Below are 17,927 nucleotides of genomic sequence, written 5' to 3'. Positions count from 1 at the left end.
CAGTTATGTTTCTCATAGCCCCAAACTAGAAACAACCTAAATGACCATCACTGGTGGTATTTGCATACAAAGGAAATTGAGACAGCAATGGAAATAAATGAACTCCACCCACAGTGTGTACAAATCTCGTAAACATAATCAACACAAGCTTGACACAAGAAGTATACCGTATGACTTTTCTACTCTAAAATTTATAGTATTAAGAGCTGACTGGGTGATAAAAATTTTTTAAATGCAAGTGAGTGATTACTGCAAAAAAAAAAAAAAATAAGTTCCCAGTCTGAGGTGGGTAGGAGGGTGGGAGGAAGGCAGATCTATAAACAAGCACATGAGGGCAGCAGGTAGCATGTCCAGGACTCCAGTGGAAGCCTAGAGGAAGCACCACCTACCCTGTGCACCCAGGCCTGGGCTGTGGAGAGGAGGGGTGGCCTGCTCAGGTCTTGCAGGCTGTATTGGGGGTGGGAGAGGGGATGGTGGTAGCAGGAAGAGTGGTCCAGGTGGAGGGAACAGTGTCAGCAAGTGTGGAGGTAAGACAGCCTGGGGGCCGCATACAGGAGATGTGGGTGGGAAGACAAGGGGCTTATCCTATTAGCCGACAGCTTACAAAGTATGGGTGCTTTAGGGAGGTCAGGGTGAATTCTAGGGTTTTAGCAGCCATCTTGATTTATTAATTTATTTAATTTACTAGTCTACTATATAGCTAATGTTTATCACCAATTGCTATAGACCAGGTCCTGATTAAGTTTTTGAAATTTTATTTTTGGCTGTGCTGGGTCTTCCCTGCTGCCCGTGGACTTTCTCTAGTTTAGTTGCGGTGAGCCGGGCTAGTCATCGCGGTGCTCAGGTTTCTCATCATGGTGGTTTCTCTTGTTGCCGAGCACAGGCTCTCGTGAGCAGGCTTCAGTAGTTGCGGCACACAGGCTCGGTAGTTGTGTCTCAAGGCGCAAGGGCTTAGTTGCTCCGAGTCGTGGGGAATCTTCCCAGAATAGGCATCGAATCCGTGTTCCCTGCATTGGCAGGCAGATTCTTCTTCACTGCGCCACCAAGGAAGCCCCTGATTAAGTTTTAAATAGATACTATTCCGTCTCTACATCCATTTTGTGCAGTGGGTGTTAATTTTTTCCTAAGTCAGCTTTCAAAACATTTATTTTAAAGAATAAAAGAGGTATACTTTAAAAGTGTCTGATTTGAAGTTTCGAATGCCTACCCCTGTGTAACCACTATCAGAATTAAAGATAAAGAACATTTCCATCATGGGTGTTAATTTTACAGATGATGAAACTAAGATTTAAATACATTTTCTAAGGTTATCAGAGTCATTAAATGACAACTGGGGTTTCAATCTCTGTCTTACTAACTCATAAACAGACAACATTGTGAGTGTTGTCCAACTAGTATAAGAAGATGGATCTTACCATTCATCCATTCATTCACTAAGTATGCACTAAGCTCGCACAGGGGACAGGGACTGGGCTTTAGCTGCATTCTTTTGCTTGAACCAAAGCAGATTAATTTCTATCATTTTTACATTGCAGCTCCCAATACATCCCTGAGATTTAATTTTTTAAAAACAAGAGGGTGCTTCAGCAAAAATAGCTTACAAACACCTTCTGTAGGGAGTAGGAACTCATGCACGGTTTTTAAGTGGGGAGAGTGACACACTTGGAGTTGGATTATTTATTTACTTATTCATTTTTGGCTGGACTGGGTCTTCACTGCTGCATGGGCTTTCTCTAGTTGTGGTGAGCAGGGCTATTCTTCGCTGCAGTGTGCGGGCTTCTCTTTGTGGCGGCTTCTCTTGTTCCAGAGCACAGGCTCAGTAGTTGTGGCTCTCAAGGCTCAGCTGCCCTGCAGCATCTGGGATCTTCCTGGACCAGGAATTGAACCTGTGTCCCCTGCATCAGCCAACAGCTTCTTAACCATTGGACCACCAGGGAAGCCCTCTCTGACTATTTTGGGAGCAAGCCATTCTGCCTGGGCTGGGCTGAGAGGGCTGGGTGTGCAGGGGCTGATGTACCTCGTGGTGAATGATGGGGAAGGCCCACCGTCACCAAGCCATCTCTTGTCTGCTTTAGAAATGCTACATTCCCCGCTGCCCTGCACCGGCGGTAAGCCCAGCGGGGACGCTCCAGACGTCTTCATCAGCTACCGGCGGAACACGGGCTCTCAGCTGGCCAGGTGAGGGGGGCGGGCCGGCAGGCAGCCTGGGGCCTTCGGGTGAGGTCTCAGCAGTGACACTGGACCTCCTGGCAGCCTCCTGAAGGTGCACCTGCAGTTGCATGGCCTCAGTGTCTTCATCGATGTGGAGAAACTAGAAGCAGGCAAGTTCGAGGACAAGCTCATCCAGAGTATCATGGGCGCCCGCAACTTTGTGCTGGTTTTGTCGGCTGGGGCGCTAGACAAGTGCATGCAAGACCACGACTGCAAGGACTGGGTGCACAAGGTAAGTGCTGGCTCGGTGGCCCCAGCATTGGCCTGTGGCCCAGGGCGCAGGTTTCCCTTTCAGTCTTTATTTTATATTTTATTTTATTTTTATATGTTTCTGCTATCGTCAGTGTTTTTTTTTTTTTTTAAATTGGAGGATAATTGCTTTACAATATTGTGTTGGTTTCTGCTGTACAACATGAATCGGTCTTAGTTATATATATATATATGTCACCTCCCTCTTGAGTTTCCCACCCATCCCACCCCTCTAGGTCATCACAGAGTGCCAGGCTGGGGTCTCTGTGTTATATAGCAGCTTCCCACTAGTGATGTATTCTCTTTCTTGTCTGCATATGTCAGCAACTTTCATGGCCCAGCTGGAAGTCAGGAGCCACCACTGTGACTGTATTAGGACTGTAGCAACTTACTTAGCTCTCCAAGCCCCAGTTTTCTCACCTACAAAATGGGGATAACTTACCTGTCCTGTTCACCTCATAGAACTCTTGTGAGGGTCAGAGAGGGATCAACATGCTCTGAAAAATAACCTCTGTGAGGGGAGGGAGGCAAGAAAGGATAGTGATAGGCACAGTGGAAAAGTTAAGAATGCAAAGCTGTGAGTTTAATCCTGGCTCTGGCTTTGGGCAAGTTACTTAATTCCTATGAGTTTCATGTTTATTACTGGAAAGTGGGATAATTATAGTACCTACCTCCCTCGGGTAGTGTTATACGGATTAAAAGAGCTGAAATATGTGAAGTGCCTAGCAGAATGCCTGGCACGTAATTGCTGTATAATGGCAGCAATTATTATTGTTAATATAATTATTGTGAGTACTACTACTGTGTAATTCCCCATTGTATCCTGAGTGTGTAACACATAGTAAAGCTTATTGAGTACTTGTAGAATGGATGGATGATGGATGGATGGGTATCACACCTGTAGATTATTAATCATTACTCATTAGTCAGCAGAAACTGGGACCAGGGCTAAGGGAAGCAGTAGTCATATGGATAGAGGCCTTGTCTTAAAGCAGCGAAGGAGACAAGAATATGCCCAGAATGACTAGATCATATATAAATTGGTGTCAGTGTATAGTCAGGTAGGTGAAATTCTTACTTGCTATAAGAACATGAAGAACAGAAAAAGCATCAAGGGCTGGAAAAATCAGGGGAGACTTCATGGAAGAAGCAGAACTTGAGAAGAGTCTAAAGATTTTATGTCAGTGGAAGAGAAAGCATCACAGGCAGGGAAACAATGTGAGCAAAAAACAAAGGGAGGGATGAGAAAAGTGCCAAAAACCTACATGATTACTGGTATTGCCTTCTCATTTTATGGATAAAGAAACTGAGGCTCAGAGAAGTAGGATAATTTTTCCCATGGCCACACTGCTGGGGCAGAAATCAGAATTGGGCTTTGAACTCTTGTCTCTCTGACTCCAAAGCCCATGCACTTTCTTCAGATGCAGTTTTGTCCTATGACTCAGATCTGAGGGATGGATTCAGCTGACACCAGAGGGACTGTCTGCATCTCTTCCCAACTCCAGGATATAGGAGGGGCTGAACACTGGGTTTGATTTGGGGAGGGGATTCTGGGTCAAAGAGACACCCTGGAGAATCATGGCTTAGAGTAGGTGGCAGGCAGCCTTCTGAGAGAAAAAGAGGAGCATTGTGAGCTCCATGACAGCACAAACCTTGCCTTGTTCGTGATGCATGCCTGATGCCTAAAACCATGCATGGGACAAAGTAGGCTCTTGCAGACTTTATAGAATAATTGAGCCAATGATCAAACATGATTCTGATGAAGCTGAGATGAGCGGGAGAATGGACTTCCTCCATGAAATCTCCCCTTGATGCTTTTTCTGTTCTCCATGTTCTTATAGCAAGTAAGAATTTTACCTGCCTGACTTTACACTGACACCAATTTATATATGATCTAGTCATTCTGGGCATATTCTTGTCTCCTTGGCTGCTTTAGGACAAGGCTTCTATCCATATCTATTAGGTTTATTAGGTCAGAAGACTCAACTCAGTTTTCATTCTTACCTGGCTGTATGATCTTGAGCAAGTCATCTCTTGGCCAGCCTCTGTATCTGTGCAGTGACCACAGATCCCTGTCTTTGCTTCTGTTTAATTCTGGATGAAACAAATGTCTGAAGGTTCCCCAATAAATTGCTGCAGGGCCAGAATTCACCCAGGTGATCAGCAGAGAGGCAAACAGCTTGGCTGAAATAGCCTTGGACTTGGAATCAGAATGCTTGAGTCTGGGCCCCCCTGGGCTCACATGTGTGTGACTTGGGAGCAAGTCCCTTCGCTGGGCTTCCTTCTTCTCAGCTGTGAAATGGAGAGATTCCCCAGAAGCCAATCAGGGTTGAAGTTTACACAGATTCCTTCCCCAGGAAGGCTCTGTTCCACAAGGGTGCTTGATATCCCTCACTGTTCCAGCCGACTGCAAGGAGGGGGGAGCAGGCAGGTGGTGGGAGCCTTCGCCTTGGACCAGTCCCAAAGGTTCCATCATCCCTCCTTGGTTGTTTTTAGTGCTTAATTGCTTCTGGTTTTGAAACTGCTTTCCCCGAAGCCACATTTATAGCGGGTAATCAATATGAAAAACCACAAGTGAACGGCACTCAAAAAGTCCAATCTCTGGGGTTTCCCCTTGAAAGGAAAAAACACTCAATAAGCACTTACCCGAGCAGCCATTAATAGCAATATCCTCAGAACAACCTGGTGAGGTAAGTTTTATTATCCCCACTTTACAGAGGAGGAAATAATAACACTTGTTATTTATTAAGCACACACTGCATGCTAATTGCTAGTCTAACACTTGCCGTGGGATAGCAGTTATTCCTCCCAACAACCCTCCAAGATAGGAACTATCATTACCCCTATTTTAGAAATTAGAAAACAAGATTTGAGAGCCTGTTGGTTTTGCCTCACATAACAGAGCCTGTGTCAGAGAACCCAGATGTGAACACAGATCTGATGATTCAAGAGTGGAACCCCCAAATGCTGTACTATTATATTCATTCATTCAGCCCCTCGGCTGTTAAGTATTTAGCAAAGGCAGGCTGTGGGCAGGGCTTTGTGAAAGATCGGGAGATACAAGGGGACTGAAACCTGGACATGGTCCCCGCCTTTATGTCTGGTGGAAAAGACAGCCGCCTTTATGTCTGGTGGAGAAGATATTAAGTAAATTTCTCACTTGCGAATTTAAATCTCCAACTGTAGCAAGTGCTACAGAGCCTATGAGAGCCTGTAAGAGGAGCATCTGATCTGGTCAGGGAAGTGAGGGAAGACTTCTCTAAGAAAGCTGATTGAGCTCAGATCAGAAACATGAGTTGGTATTAGCTAGGTGAGAGGGCGGGGAAGAATGTTCTAGACAGAGAAAGAAGCACGTGCGAAAAGGCCCTGTGCAGGGAGGAAGGATGGCAAATCTAAGAGGCTGCGAGGTCTGTGTGGCTGAGGGGACAGAGCAGGGTGGAGTTTGAGGAGTGAGTTGCAGACAACCACACAGAACCTTGAACCCTACCCTAAGAGCCATGTGAAGTCGTGAATTCAAAGTAGGGGGTGACACGATAAGATTTGCATTTTGCAAAGAGCTGCCAGGTGAAGGGGCAATCTGGAGGATGAATGAGAGGAGGCAAGAATGGATGAGAAGAGACCTGGTGGGGGTTGATGGTAATAAAGGGTTGGAGTAGGGCAGTGGTGGAGGTGGAGGTGGAGAAAAATGAGGGGATTTGAGAAATAAGTAAGGACTACAACTGGCAGGGCTCAGGACGGATCAGTTTGGATGCAGGAGGTGGGATGTGCTCCTTGATACTAAATTTGTTTGGGATTTTTTTCCCATACCAACAACTAGTTCTCCACTCCACCACACAGCTGACTGTCCTACAGTTCAATTCAGTTCTGATGCTCACTACCCACCTAGAACGAGCGTTAGACTCCATGGCCACACATTCAGGGGATTCCCATGACCACCCCTCTCAGGTTCAATAATTTGCTAGAATGATGTGCGCGCATGCACACTAAGTTGCTTCAGTGGTGTCTGACTCTTTGCAACCCCATGGACTGTAGCCTGTCTGGCTTCTCTGTCCATGGGATTCTCCAGGCAAGAATACTAGAGTGGGTTGCCATGCCCTCCTCCAGGGGATCCTTTAGACCCAGGGATCAGACCCTCATCTCTTATGTCTCCTGCATTGATTGGCAGGAGGGTTCTTTACCATTAGTGTGACCTGGGATGATGTGCAGAATTCAGGAAAGAAATATTACTGGCTTATTATTAATATGAAAGATACAATTCAGGAACATTTAAATGCAAGAGATGCACAGGGCAAGGTAAGTGGGGGGTGGGGGAGTTGGGAGTGTGGGCAGAGGAAGCATAGAGCTTCCATGCCCTTCCATGCCCTCTCCAGGCCCCCCTCTCTGCACCTAGATGTATTCACCAACCTACCTAGTCAGTCCTTAAGGGTTTTATGGAGGTTTCATTATGTAGGCACGATTGAGTCACAAGTGACATCTCAATCCAGCCCCTCTTCTCTGGAGCTCTGGGGGGCAGAGGAGCTGAGGCTGAAAGTTCCAACCTTCTAATCACAGTTTCCTCTTCCTGGCCACTCCCCCCATCCTGAAGCTATCTAGGCACAGATCCCCATCCCCAGGTCATCTGAGAGGGCTTTAGGAGCTCTGTGCCAAGAATATATATATACATATTTGGTGTTGTTTAGTCATTAAGTTGTGTCCAACTCTTTTGCAACCCCATGGACTGTAGCCCACCAGGCTTCTGGGTCCATGGGATTTCCCAAGTAAGAATACTGGAGTGGGTTGCCATTTCCTTCTCTAGGAGATCTTCCCAACCCGAGGATCGAGCCCGTGTCTCTTGCATTTGCAGGCAGATTCTTTACCACTGAGCCATCTAGGAAGCCCATCTATTAATATGTATTTACACACACACATACATATATAGATATATCCATACATATATCTATATGTGTGTGTTTATTTATTATACCATAGGGGGTAAGGGAGAAGTCAAGGTGGACTTCAGGGCCAGCATCCAACCCTGGGCTCAGCCTTGGGCTACTGGCCCTCCCAGTGCCTGCCTGGCCCCAGGGTCCCCAGATGGGTCCCCAGTGTCATCTTCTTCTCTTCTTTCTCTAGGAGATCGTGACTGCTTTGAGCTGCGGCAAGAACATCGTGCCTGTCATTGACGGCTTCGAGTGGCCAGAGCCCCAAGCCCTGCCGGAGGACATGCAGGCTGTGCTCACCTTCAATGGCATCAAGTGAGGAGGGGGCAGGGCGGGTTACACAGGCCCCCGGCCCGCAGCGCCCTCTGCCCAGCCCTCTGACCCAGCCGCCTGTGTACCCACAGGTGGTCCCACGAGTACCAGGAGGCCACCATTGAGAAGATCATCCGCTTCCTGCAGGGCCGCTCCTCCCGGGACTCGTCTGCTGGCTCAGACACCAGTTTGGAGGGCACTGCACCCCCTGGGCCCCATCTAACCAGCCCCTAGCTCCCATTTCCATCATGACTCCCATTTCCATTATCCCCCCCACCCCAGTGGAACAGCCCCTCAAACTGGCCTCCCTGGGCTGAGACAGCCTGGGCTCTTCTCAGGAAATGGCTCTCTAACTCCCCTGCCCTCATGGTCCACCTCAAACCCAGCGTCCTCAGTATCTGCAAAGGGAAGGGAAGCCAGGCGCTGGGGGTGCTAAGACCTCCCCCAGGCCCTTGCCCTCAGTTCCTGTCTTGAGTGTGGAAAGGTCACTGCTCAGCTGAGGAGGTTCTGGAGGAGGAGGGTTTGCTGTGTGTTAACCGTTCCTGCCCTGCCAACAGCCAGCTTGAGTAGAGTGAATGTAGGCAAAGTCCGGCAGGGCTTGGTGGCATGGCCACCCCTCTCCGCCAAGCAAGGGCTTGGGCCCGGGAGCCAGCCAGGGATGAGGGGCCAGCCATGGTCGCCACCTGCGCCTGGCCCCCGTGCTCACCACTTCCTACCGCCCTGTGGCCTTGCCTTGTAACCACTCAGGGCCCTTAGCTAGCCTGACCTGGTCCCAGGTCCCCTCCCAGCCTTCCTGACGTGCAGCCTCCTTTGCCACATCTGGGGTCAGGGTGACGGCGAGCCGGCCCTCACACTGGCTGGTCGGCAGCTGTGGCCTGTGCTCACGGGTGCGGTGGGAGCTCCTGCTTGGGCCTGAGCAGGGGAGGCTGCGTCTCAGAGGGCAGCTAGTCAACCTATTATGCCTTGGTGCTGTGTGCCAGACCTCTGCCTAGCCTGGCTCAGCCCCTCATCCACCCAAGCTGCTCACCACCCACTGACTCAGGGAGGTGGAGCGAGGCGGCCCCCTGGGGCAGCAGCAGTAGCCTGGGCAGAACTTGTAACTCCCCCAGGTGTGAACCCACTGCCGCCCCCCCGACCCCCTAGAGGAGGGGCAGGGCCGGTGAGGAGAGGCAAGATCCTGAAGAGGGGAAAGGGGTGCATCTCAATCACCGGGGGGTTTTGTTAAAATTTCATTCAGGACACCTGGGGTGGGATGCATTCCTCATGAACTCCCGGGTGGGCTAAAGCTGGTGATCACGGAGTGACATTCAGTACCTTAAGGAGCCAGGCTCCAAGGCCTCACAGATGTCAGTCATTTCCCTGACACTTCACCCCCTGGCCTCTAATCACCAGAGCAACCTTACCTGGTATCATCTCCGTCTGACAGAGAAGGAACTGAATGATGTGCCCAGTGTCCCAGGTCTCCAGAGACAGCCCCAGGACATAGACCGGGCCTCCTGGAGCCCTGTCCACGGCCGGGGGCCCTGTTCTCTTGAGAATTATCCAGGAGGCTGCACCCCGGGCAGGGCTGTTGCTCTACAGAACCGCCGGCTTCCCTCTTGCCCCCAGTACTCTAGCCATGGGGGACAGGCTTTCACAACAGACGGCTGACCCAGAGACTATAAAGAAATAACCGAGGAGAAGTGTCCCTCGGCCCCTTTCTCCGCTGGGGTGGAGAGCATCTCCTGCCAGTAAGTGCAGGCTCCAGCTAATAGGCTCAGCGGGCACCGGCCCAGCCCCTCCCCTCCCAGGGGCAGGGGTTCACACCTGGCTCGGCTCCCAGAGCTGCCTCCCACGATGCAAGCCAGGCCCCTCCAGGCTTGGGACTCCTTCCTTCCACCCCCCTCCCTGCCAGACATACTAGCCAGTCCTCTGCGTGCCCTTGACCCTTTCTCCTTCATGCTTCATGAACGCCCACCAGTGTTAGGCAGGCCCTGGACAGGACAGTACTGAGGCAGACTGGATGCTGCCCCCAAGAGCAGAGGCAGTAACAATATAATGTGATGAGTCTCCTCCAGAGGCCTTGTCTTCTTGTTCCCCATCAGTCCCACTCCCTCCAGAGGTCCCTCACGAGCAGTACTCGGAGAGGTTGCCCAGCACACCCTCCACTGCTGCCTGCCTCCTCTCTCTCTCTGGGGAATCAGCCCAGCCTCCAGGCCCTGCTGGAGCAGCTGAAATAAAAATCCTCGCTCTGCCAGGCCAGTGCATTCAGGGGCCTGCCTCCCTTGCCATAAGAAACCACTGCCCCGATCACAGCCAGGGCAGGCACCATGGCCCTCACCGTCCACCTAGGCCTGGCCTCACAGAGCCTCTCCTGAGACAGAGGGCTGAGAAACAGCCTTCCCCCACCCCCAGCCTGCTCTGACATTGCTTTGAAGGATCAGAGTTTTCTGCTTGGATGGGCTGTAACTGCTGCCCCCACTATGGGGCTGAGTCAGCCTCACCCCACCCCACCCCTCTCCGAGACCATGACCTTGCTCATGACCAAGAAACACTCAAAAGTCAAAAGTCCAGCTCCAACTCATTCAGCCTTCCCTGGGCTCCACGAATAGAGGCATTCCATTTTAGAATGTATGAGGTAGGAAAGATCTAAGAACAATATTTATTCTAGTGTTTCCTAACTTGTCTGAACCATGACCAAACAATTGGGGGTGTCGCTGAGCGAGCCCTTCACAGAAGGCCACACCCGAGTCAGAGGCAGTACCTGGAGTAGATCCCAGGCCTGAGGTCAATCCAGAGCCTTTTTGCACCGCTGGGCCAGGAAAGGGGCCTCTCCTCACCTGATCTCACGACAGGGGATAGAGACACGGGACTCTGGTAACAGGCCACAACTGACCTTGGTTTGCCTTGGGCCACCCCCATTTTACCTGCATGATTTCTAGCCAGGAAATGAATGAGGGCAGAAATACCAGCAGGGGGAATGCCCTGTGGCCAGTTCTGTTTTGAAGAGTCAGGTGTTAATCTGATTTGCTTGGGGTCTTATGGGCCTCATCAAAGCCGGCCTTAAGACCCAATCTGATTCTGCCTTTCAACTTCAGGCTTCCCTAATGCCCTAGAAATGGGCCCCGCATTCTCTGGGACTTGGGCCTCCTGTACCACAGGGGTAGGCTGGACCTATCTCCAGGTTCCTGTTGACCTACAGGTGCTCAAGGGAGGGTGTCGGCACATGGCCATGCTGAAATGCCTAGAGATGGGGGGTGTTACAGAGAGCTGAATGGTTAACAAAAATTGATTCCATTTGGGCTGGCTGTAGCCAGGAAGATCGAGACGGGTGCCTTCAGGGAGTGGATCTCTGACCCTGAGGAATAAGCAGCCAGGGCTCTGCCCAGAGCTTCCTCACTGGCCTGATGCAAGCGTGCCAGCACTTTGCCTCCCAGAAGCTCAGAAGACAATGGGCAGTCAGATGAGGAATGAGCCAGCTGTGCCCGGTGCCAATCTCATGGCAACTCTGGGGGCTCCTGTCCTTTCCAGCAGCTGCTGCTGCCTGGACTATGGTGGGCAAACTGGGAAAACAAGGCCCCATAGCCTAATGCTATGGGGGAGCCAGGAAGTTCATTTCAGGGCGATTATACTGACTTATGATGATTGGCACTGCTAAGCCCAGCATATTAATTGCCACCCAGGGACAGCAGCATTCTCCCTCCAGGGGACACCAAGTCCCTCCCACAACCCTCCCTCCCCGAAAGGTACCATATTCATCACTAAGGACTGATAAATTGAATACTCCGAGCTGCCCAGTTTGGGTTGGAAGCAGAGGTGCCAGCCCTCAGGCTTCAACCGGTCCCTCCGTCAGGACCTCACCCCTCCCCTGGAGGGTTCTTCTGTGTGATTCATGGCCTAAAGGGTAAACAGATCCCTGTTCCAAATAGGGGCTCCCCCACCCCCTGCCCTGAGTGGGGGACAATTCGAGATCTGGGAGTCCTAGGCTGGCACAGCTGTGGATGAGGCAGGGGCCTTGGTCCAGGTTGACCATCCTGTCCAAGGTGAACACAGCCCTTTGGGGCGATCTGCTGCTATGCTAAGGGCTGGGATCCAGATGCAGCTCCTTCCAGTTGGTCAGCGCTCATGTTGCTCCTCTTGCCCCCTGTCCTCGGGTCCAGGCAGATCAGGGGCTCTGGGAAAACTCCTGGAATTCAGGGCAATGATTATCCCTTTCCAGTATCCTGTGAGAGACCAAAGAGAGAGTTCAGACTTAACACGGGGGGGACCCTCAACTCCTGGAGGAGTGACATGGGCTTTATTGGGTGGGCTGATCCAGGTAACCCCCCCCCTTCCCCGCAAGCTAAGAGGTGGAAGACAAGACAGAGGGCTTGGGGGAAGAAAAGCAAGTGGGTCAGATGGGCATGGGGCCCAGCCACAGCTATCCCAGGAAGCTCTCCAGGCTTCCCTTTAGTGCATTTCTGCCACAGCTGTTGCATCTGTAAAATGGGAACAGAGAGGGGCGAGGGGAACTGAGTAGGAGAACACAGCCCTGCCAAGCAGCACTGTGAGCGTGTCCCTTCCCCTGCTGGCCTCTGCCTTGCCCCTGGAGAACCGCTCCCAGAGAATCAGGCAGCGGTCTGCAAGGGGAGAGAGAGACACCCACAGGGGGAGAGGTCCAGAAACAAGGAGGTCGGGAGGAGGAGGAGGAGGAAGAGGAGCCCTTTAGGTAAACGGCTCCGTTCTGACCATGAGTCACAGCCCTGTATTACCCCATCAGGATGGCCGGGATGAAGAGCAGTCCAGCTCCCAGGAGGAAGGGGAAGCCCTTCATGAGGTTCAGGGTGGCTGGGTAGAGCGAGTTGAAGATGCCAGAGGCCATCAGCATGGCCAAGCCATTCACACAGGCCAGAGCAGAAAAGAGAGCGCCTGTGAAGAAATAAATACCACACAGCAATTTGAAAGGCCTAAATGCAAATTCTGGCACTACTACCTAACAGCTGTGTGATCTGGGGCAAGCCACTTCACCTGAGTCTGACCTTTCTCACCTATAAACCCTACATCATGTGTTGTGTATGATAAGGCTTCAGTGAGGTCATACATGGAGAGCACCTGTGCTATAAAACAAACGGCTGTTATTAAATCTATTACAAGGACGTGTGATGCCTTCTCGAAGAAGTTTGATAAAGTCTGATAAAATCATGTGGGGTTTATCCCCTTTGGAATCATCTCCTGTTTAGGATAAATTTCTGGGTTAATTCTCAGTTTCAATACTTATTAGCTGTGTGATCACTGAATAAGTCATTTATCTTTCTGGGTTTCTGTCCCCCTTCTGTTCAACAAGGACATTACCTTTCATGGATTGTTAGGAATGCTGGTAACATTATATACACAGGTAAAGCACCTATGCCAGGGCCTGCCCTCCTACAGGCAGTCAGTTAGCAAAGGCTGTTCTTTTCTCCTGTTCCTCTTGGCATCTCTGGGCACAGTGAAGGAGCTAGAAAAAGACTTATTGAGTGAATGAATGGAAACAACAGAATGGTTGTGAATGAATGGTTCTGGAGACAACAGAACCCATGGTGGGATATATGACATGAAAATCTCTGCCATCACCAGAACCTCTTTCCAGAGTAGAAGGGAAAAAGAGGATAAGCCAGATGTTTTCTGACTGCGATCTAAAGACCCAGTGACCCGAGAAACTAGTCTTTATAGTTATGCCAACAGAACACGAATTCTGCAAAGTAAGCTCAATCCTGGGCTTCCCTGGTGAGTCGGATGGTAAAGAACCTGCCCGCAGCATAGGAGACTCGGGTTCGATTCCTGGGTCAGGAAGGTTCCCCGGGAGAAGGGAATGGCAACCCACTCCAGTACTGTTGCCTGGAGAGTTTCAAGGGCAAAGGAGCCTGGTGGGCTACGGTCCAGGGGGTCGCATGCAACTGAGTCAGATATAACTGAGTGATTAACACTTTCATTTCACTCTTGCTTTGAAGCTCAACCTAACAGAAGTTGAGATTAAACTATCAGACTGTCAGAGCTCGAAGGGCCTGCAGATGTCACCAAGAGCAATTCATGTGTGTTACAGATGAGGAAACAGGCCCAGAGAGGGAAAGGGACCTACCTAAGATCACACAGCCAGTGTGAAAGAGCCAGGACTAAAAACCCAGATCCCAAGCCCTGGTGCTCTTAAAAACACACCTGGGTGTGCAACCTAGGCCCACCACTTACTGAGTGATCTTAGGTGAATCAGTTTAACACTCTGGGCCTTTGTTTCATCTGCCATGCAGAAACAATGAAACCGAAGTCACCAAGTTGTTTTGTTTCCTTCGAGCTTGGACACTGTGACCCCAGGGAAGCAGGGGCCTGTGGCATCATGTCCATTTTGCAGATGGAAAAGCTGAATTCTGGGAAAGGTATATCCTCTGCTGGGCTTAAAAACATAAGCCCAGCAAAAGATCATAATCACATGCAGCTGACTGCAAATTCCGACTATGATTTGGTCAGAAAATGCAAATCCCTGTGATCCTCTGCCAGCCCTGGGCGTTTGGACAGCAACGCAGTTGTCTTAGCTACTTCTCCAAGGTGGGAGGAAGGAAGGTAAGCTCCTCCCAGCCCATAGCTGCCCTCACCCAGTTTAGGCAACACTGGCCTGAGGAACCAGATGCAGGCTGACCCTGATACTCACCCTGCTCCGATTGCCTCACCCGTCTAGAGAGCTTGGCCCGGATGATAGGAGTGACGACCAATGACAGGAAGAGGAGCCCGTATCCTGGGGAGAAAGAAGGAAAGATGGAGAGAATGGGGCTGGGGAGGGGGTGCCCCAGTGAGATGTAGCAGAGCTCTTGTGTCCACCCCATGAGGGACGCAGGTTAGACACCGGAAGAACTTCCCTGATGAGGAAGGAGATGATGACGGTGCACAGTAAGCACACAGTAAATGTGAGTTCCTTTTCAATGGACATCTAGTGACTCACAGGCTTATACTGTTTCCTTAGAAACCGTTTCTCTCCCTCATGCAACTGTTACCTCCTCAGCAAAACTGCAAACTGTTAAAGGGCAGTGGAGCCTCCAAAGTGGGTACATGATGAGGCCCCACCCCCAGAGCCCCTGAAGGTGACAGGCACCCCCAAATCCCTGAGCAATGACAGTGCCTTCATCATCTCTGCGGCCCTAAAGGCCTTGAGCCCAGTACTGAAGGAAAAGGTACCTGGTCCCCATCAGCTGCACTGTCCAGAGGAGCAGCCACATTAAGAAGTCTGTGATTACTGGGACTTCCCTGGTGGCCCAGTGGTTGAGAATCCACTTTCCAATGCAGGGGATGAAGGTTTGATCCCTGGTTGGGGAACTAAGATCCCACATGGCTCAGGGCAACTAAGCCTGTGTGCTCCAACTAGAGAGGCCCAAGTGCTGCAACAACTGAGCCCTCAAACTCTAGAGCCCATGTGCAGCAACAAGAGAAAGCCCGTGTGCCTCCACGCCAAACATTTTTAAAAAAAATTCTTTTTTAAATCTGTGATTACTGAATGGCTGACTGTACACATTTTCAGGCTCTATTAAAATAAATCTGTCCATTCAGGAAAGTGAACTTCCTCATTTTCAGCTGTCCCCTCCAACCAAAAAGAAAAGAAGAACTAACACAAGCAGGAATCTGATAGCTGTGGTCTGAGAAGGCTGGCTTTTTTAAAAAACCCAAAGAAGCTGACCAAGGTCCTGTGACCCTTATCAGAGAAGTGAGCATTAAGGCATTAACAGCATGGACTTTGCTTAAAAGCACCAGGGGAAGTGGGAGGCCAGGGAGTGAAGCAATTAGTGTACAAGCGATACTATTGTCTTTGGCTCTATCTTACAATATTTATGGTTGGTAATGTGAATTAATTACTTTGGCTACTGAAGGTCTATCTTCTCTGTATAACAGGTGGGGTTTTTTTTTTTAATGAGATTTCTTAGTCATCTGTCCTCCAGTGCAGGCTAGGGCCCCAGTCATGTTTCCAAAGACATGAGCACAAACTGCATTTGGGGACAACATGTGGCCACCCAACAATACTGAAACAAACTGTCGCTGAACCCATACACTTTACCTGTGAACATGAGGGGTGTGATGGTAGCAAATGCAAAGACCATCATCCCCAGGATATTGAAGATCAGGCCAATCTCAGCCACCCAGGTGTCGGCCAGGCAGTACTGCAGAAGCCGCAGACCCAGCAGGCTGGTGAGGTATGGGAGCTGCTGAGCTGCAGAACCGTAGCTGATCAGCCGAGAGTCCCAGCAGAGGGGTGCGCTCAGCTCATAGAGGGTCAGGATGTCCTGGGCCCCAAGGTGCACAGTGATCATCACGAAGATGGCCAATGAGTACAGGGCTAAGTGCTTCCTGGATTTCTCCGGGGCCTGGGTCACATAGAGCTGGATGATGGATCGGTGGTGACGGAGTGTGAAGAGACGGGTAGGTGTCCGCTCCTTCACTGTCTCACCAAAGCAGAATGCTGCATAGAGAGTCATGACGGTCAGCAAGGCCAAGGCGAGCCAGAAGGGGTTGACATAAACCTGCTCCTTGAGCAAGTAGCCACCAATGAAGCTCGCCAGCATCCCTGCCACCCCAATGCATGCTTCCAACAGGGCCATTCGGATGGTACGGGTGCGACTGGAGCTGACATCAGCCACAGAGGCAAAGCCAGCGGCCAGGAGCCCACTGAAATCGCCGAGAAGGGCACAAAGGATGCGGCCCAGTACCAAGTAGCCGATGTGGAGCTGCAGCTGAACCACAAAGATGGACAGCACGGTCTGGAGCAGCAGGCCAAGGGAGGCCAGCACCAGCAGCGGGCGGCGGCCCACACAGTCACTCCAGGCGCCCAGCAGGGTGGACGAGAAGAGTCCCACCAGGAAGCCGCCCAGGTTCATGTAGAGGGTCCAGTGGGAGGTAAGTGTCTCCACTTTCTGTGGGGGCAAGAGTTGTATTAAGGGGAGGCTGGGGTTACTATCCCTCACTCTGGGCTGCCCACCCCCCACACCCCCTCACCCACCTGGGAGGTACAGGGATCGGGACTTTCTCTGAAGCCCTAAACCTCAAGAGAATTTTAGTATGGATGCTGGAGAGGGTATGGGAAATTTGTAAGATCCATTCCTTACTTTTACCACTGTGAATGAAAAATGCTGCTGCTATATCAGGGTTCAATCCCTGAGTTGGGAAGATCCCTAGAGAAGGAAATGGCAACCCGCTCCAGTATTCTCGCCTGGGAAATCCCACAGATGGAGCAGCCTTGTGGGCTACAGTCCATGGGGTTGCAAAGAGTCGGACATAACTGAGTGACTAACACTTATCACTTGTAGTCTTTTGCTGTTCCTCCAACCTGGTTTTTATCACAAAACTCCTATATATCCTGGCTCCTCCCTTATCTCTCAGGAGCGGTCCTTCGGAGCTGTCTGAGAGACTGCCTCCAGGGCTTGAGTCCTCAGAAAGGTAGCTAAATAAGACAATTTTCGGGGCTTCCCTGATGGCTCAGCGGTAAAGAATCCACCTGCCAGCGCAGGAGACACAGGTTCGGTCCCTGGTCGGGGAAGATCCACCTGCTGCAGGGTAACTAAGCCTGTGCGCCACAACGACCGAGCCTGTGCTCTAGAGCCCTGTCCCCAAACAAGGGAAGCCACCGCAGTGAGAAGGCCCAGCACTCTGCAACTAGAGAGTAGCCCCCGCTGGACACAACTAGAGAAAAGTCGGGGCAACCATGAAGACCCAGCATAGCCAAAAATAAAACTGAAAAAAAATCTCATCTTTTTAAGTTGTGCGTTTTGTTTTTTCAGTAAATACCCCCTTGTTAACCCTCCAAGCTCGCTTTATCTGCGTCAGCTTTAAGCATCTCTACACCGCAGTTCTCGGACTCCAGCTTTTGCTCCCGCCCCGCCCACCACCCAAGATCCTAACCCCCCGCGGCCGTCCCCATCTTTACCCAGGCCCCGCCCCTGCCACGCTCCTCGCTTCCCCGCCCCCACACCCACGCGCGCGGCCCCTACCTGCGCGATGGGGTCCACGCTGTGGTTGCTGCAGCTGCCCCTGTGACGGGTGCCATTATAGCCAAGGTCTGCACTGAAACGGTGCCACAGGTACTGCGTGGTCACCGGGCCCTGCAGGACCAAGGCGAAGTTGGCGAGGAAGACGAGTGGCTCCACGCAGCCGCGGCACAGCACGGACCGGGTGGGCCAGGCGCGGGGCTCGCCCGGGGAGTTCGCGCGCCTCTCCATGCTTATGGTTCCTTGCAGAGTTGGCGCAAGGCAGAAGGCTCATCTTTCT

The 17,927-nt window shown here is 51.1% G+C and overlaps 2 protein-coding genes and 1 long non-coding RNA gene across 3 annotated transcripts in view; 1 reads left to right on the top strand and 2 right to left on the bottom strand.

The window, feature by feature from the left end:
* The window catches only part of LOC122448532, a 5,000-nt gene extending 398 nt beyond the window's left edge, over positions 1–4,602 (bottom strand). Inside the window, exons 1-2 of the long non-coding RNA XR_006271650.1 lie at positions 4,465–4,602; positions 2,903–2,971 (exon numbers count right to left, since the gene is read on the bottom strand). This is a non-coding gene — a long non-coding RNA (uncharacterized LOC122448532). The remainder of the gene's footprint in view (positions 1–2,902; positions 2,972–4,464) is intronic.
* Positions 1–12,805, top strand: part of SARM1 (sterile alpha and TIR motif containing 1) — a 23,918-nt gene extending 11,113 nt beyond the window's left edge. Inside the window, exons 6-9 of the mRNA XM_043479888.1 lie at positions 2,076–2,178; positions 2,254–2,443; positions 7,573–7,694; positions 7,784–12,805. Coding sequence (XP_043335823.1) covers positions 2,076–2,178; positions 2,254–2,443; positions 7,573–7,694; positions 7,784–7,925 — 557 coding nt within the window. The 3' untranslated portion in view covers positions 7,926–12,805. The remainder of the gene's footprint in view (positions 1–2,075; positions 2,179–2,253; positions 2,444–7,572; positions 7,695–7,783) is intronic.
* Positions 10,305–17,927, bottom strand: SLC46A1 (solute carrier family 46 member 1). Its single transcript, XM_043479903.1, has 5 exons — positions 17,651–17,927; positions 15,724–16,576; positions 14,332–14,415; positions 12,422–12,578; positions 10,305–11,893 (listed from the first exon to the last, which is right to left on the bottom strand). The coding sequence occupies exons 1-5, from the start codon at positions 17,876–17,878 to the stop codon at positions 11,836–11,838; spliced, it is 1,380 nt and encodes a 459-aa protein (XP_043335838.1). The 5' UTR covers positions 17,879–17,927; the 3' UTR covers positions 10,305–11,835.

Source organism: Cervus canadensis, chromosome 1 (genome assembly GCF_019320065.1).
Source record: "Cervus canadensis isolate Bull #8, Minnesota chromosome 1, ASM1932006v1, whole genome shotgun sequence".
Classification (NCBI taxonomy): Eukaryota; Metazoa; Chordata; class Mammalia; order Artiodactyla; family Cervidae; genus Cervus; species Cervus canadensis.
The sequence above is the reverse complement of the archived record's forward strand: the minus strand, read 5'-3'. Positions and strand labels throughout refer to the sequence as shown.

Excerpts from the sequence above, each read along its gene's own strand:
- SLC46A1 (XM_043479903.1), bottom strand. The coding sequence starts at position 17,878 with ATGGAGAGGCGCGCGAACTCCCCGGGCGAGCCCCGCGCCTGGCCCACC. Across the intron at positions 16,577-17,650 it reads GCGTGGACCCCATCGCGCAG|AAAGTGGAGACACTTACCTC; the intron begins GTAGGGGCCGCG and ends TTGCCCCCACAG. Across the intron at positions 14,416-15,723 it reads CACACCCCTCATGTTCACAG|GATACGGGCTCCTCTTCCTG; the intron begins GTAAAGTGTATG and ends CTTTCTCCCCAG.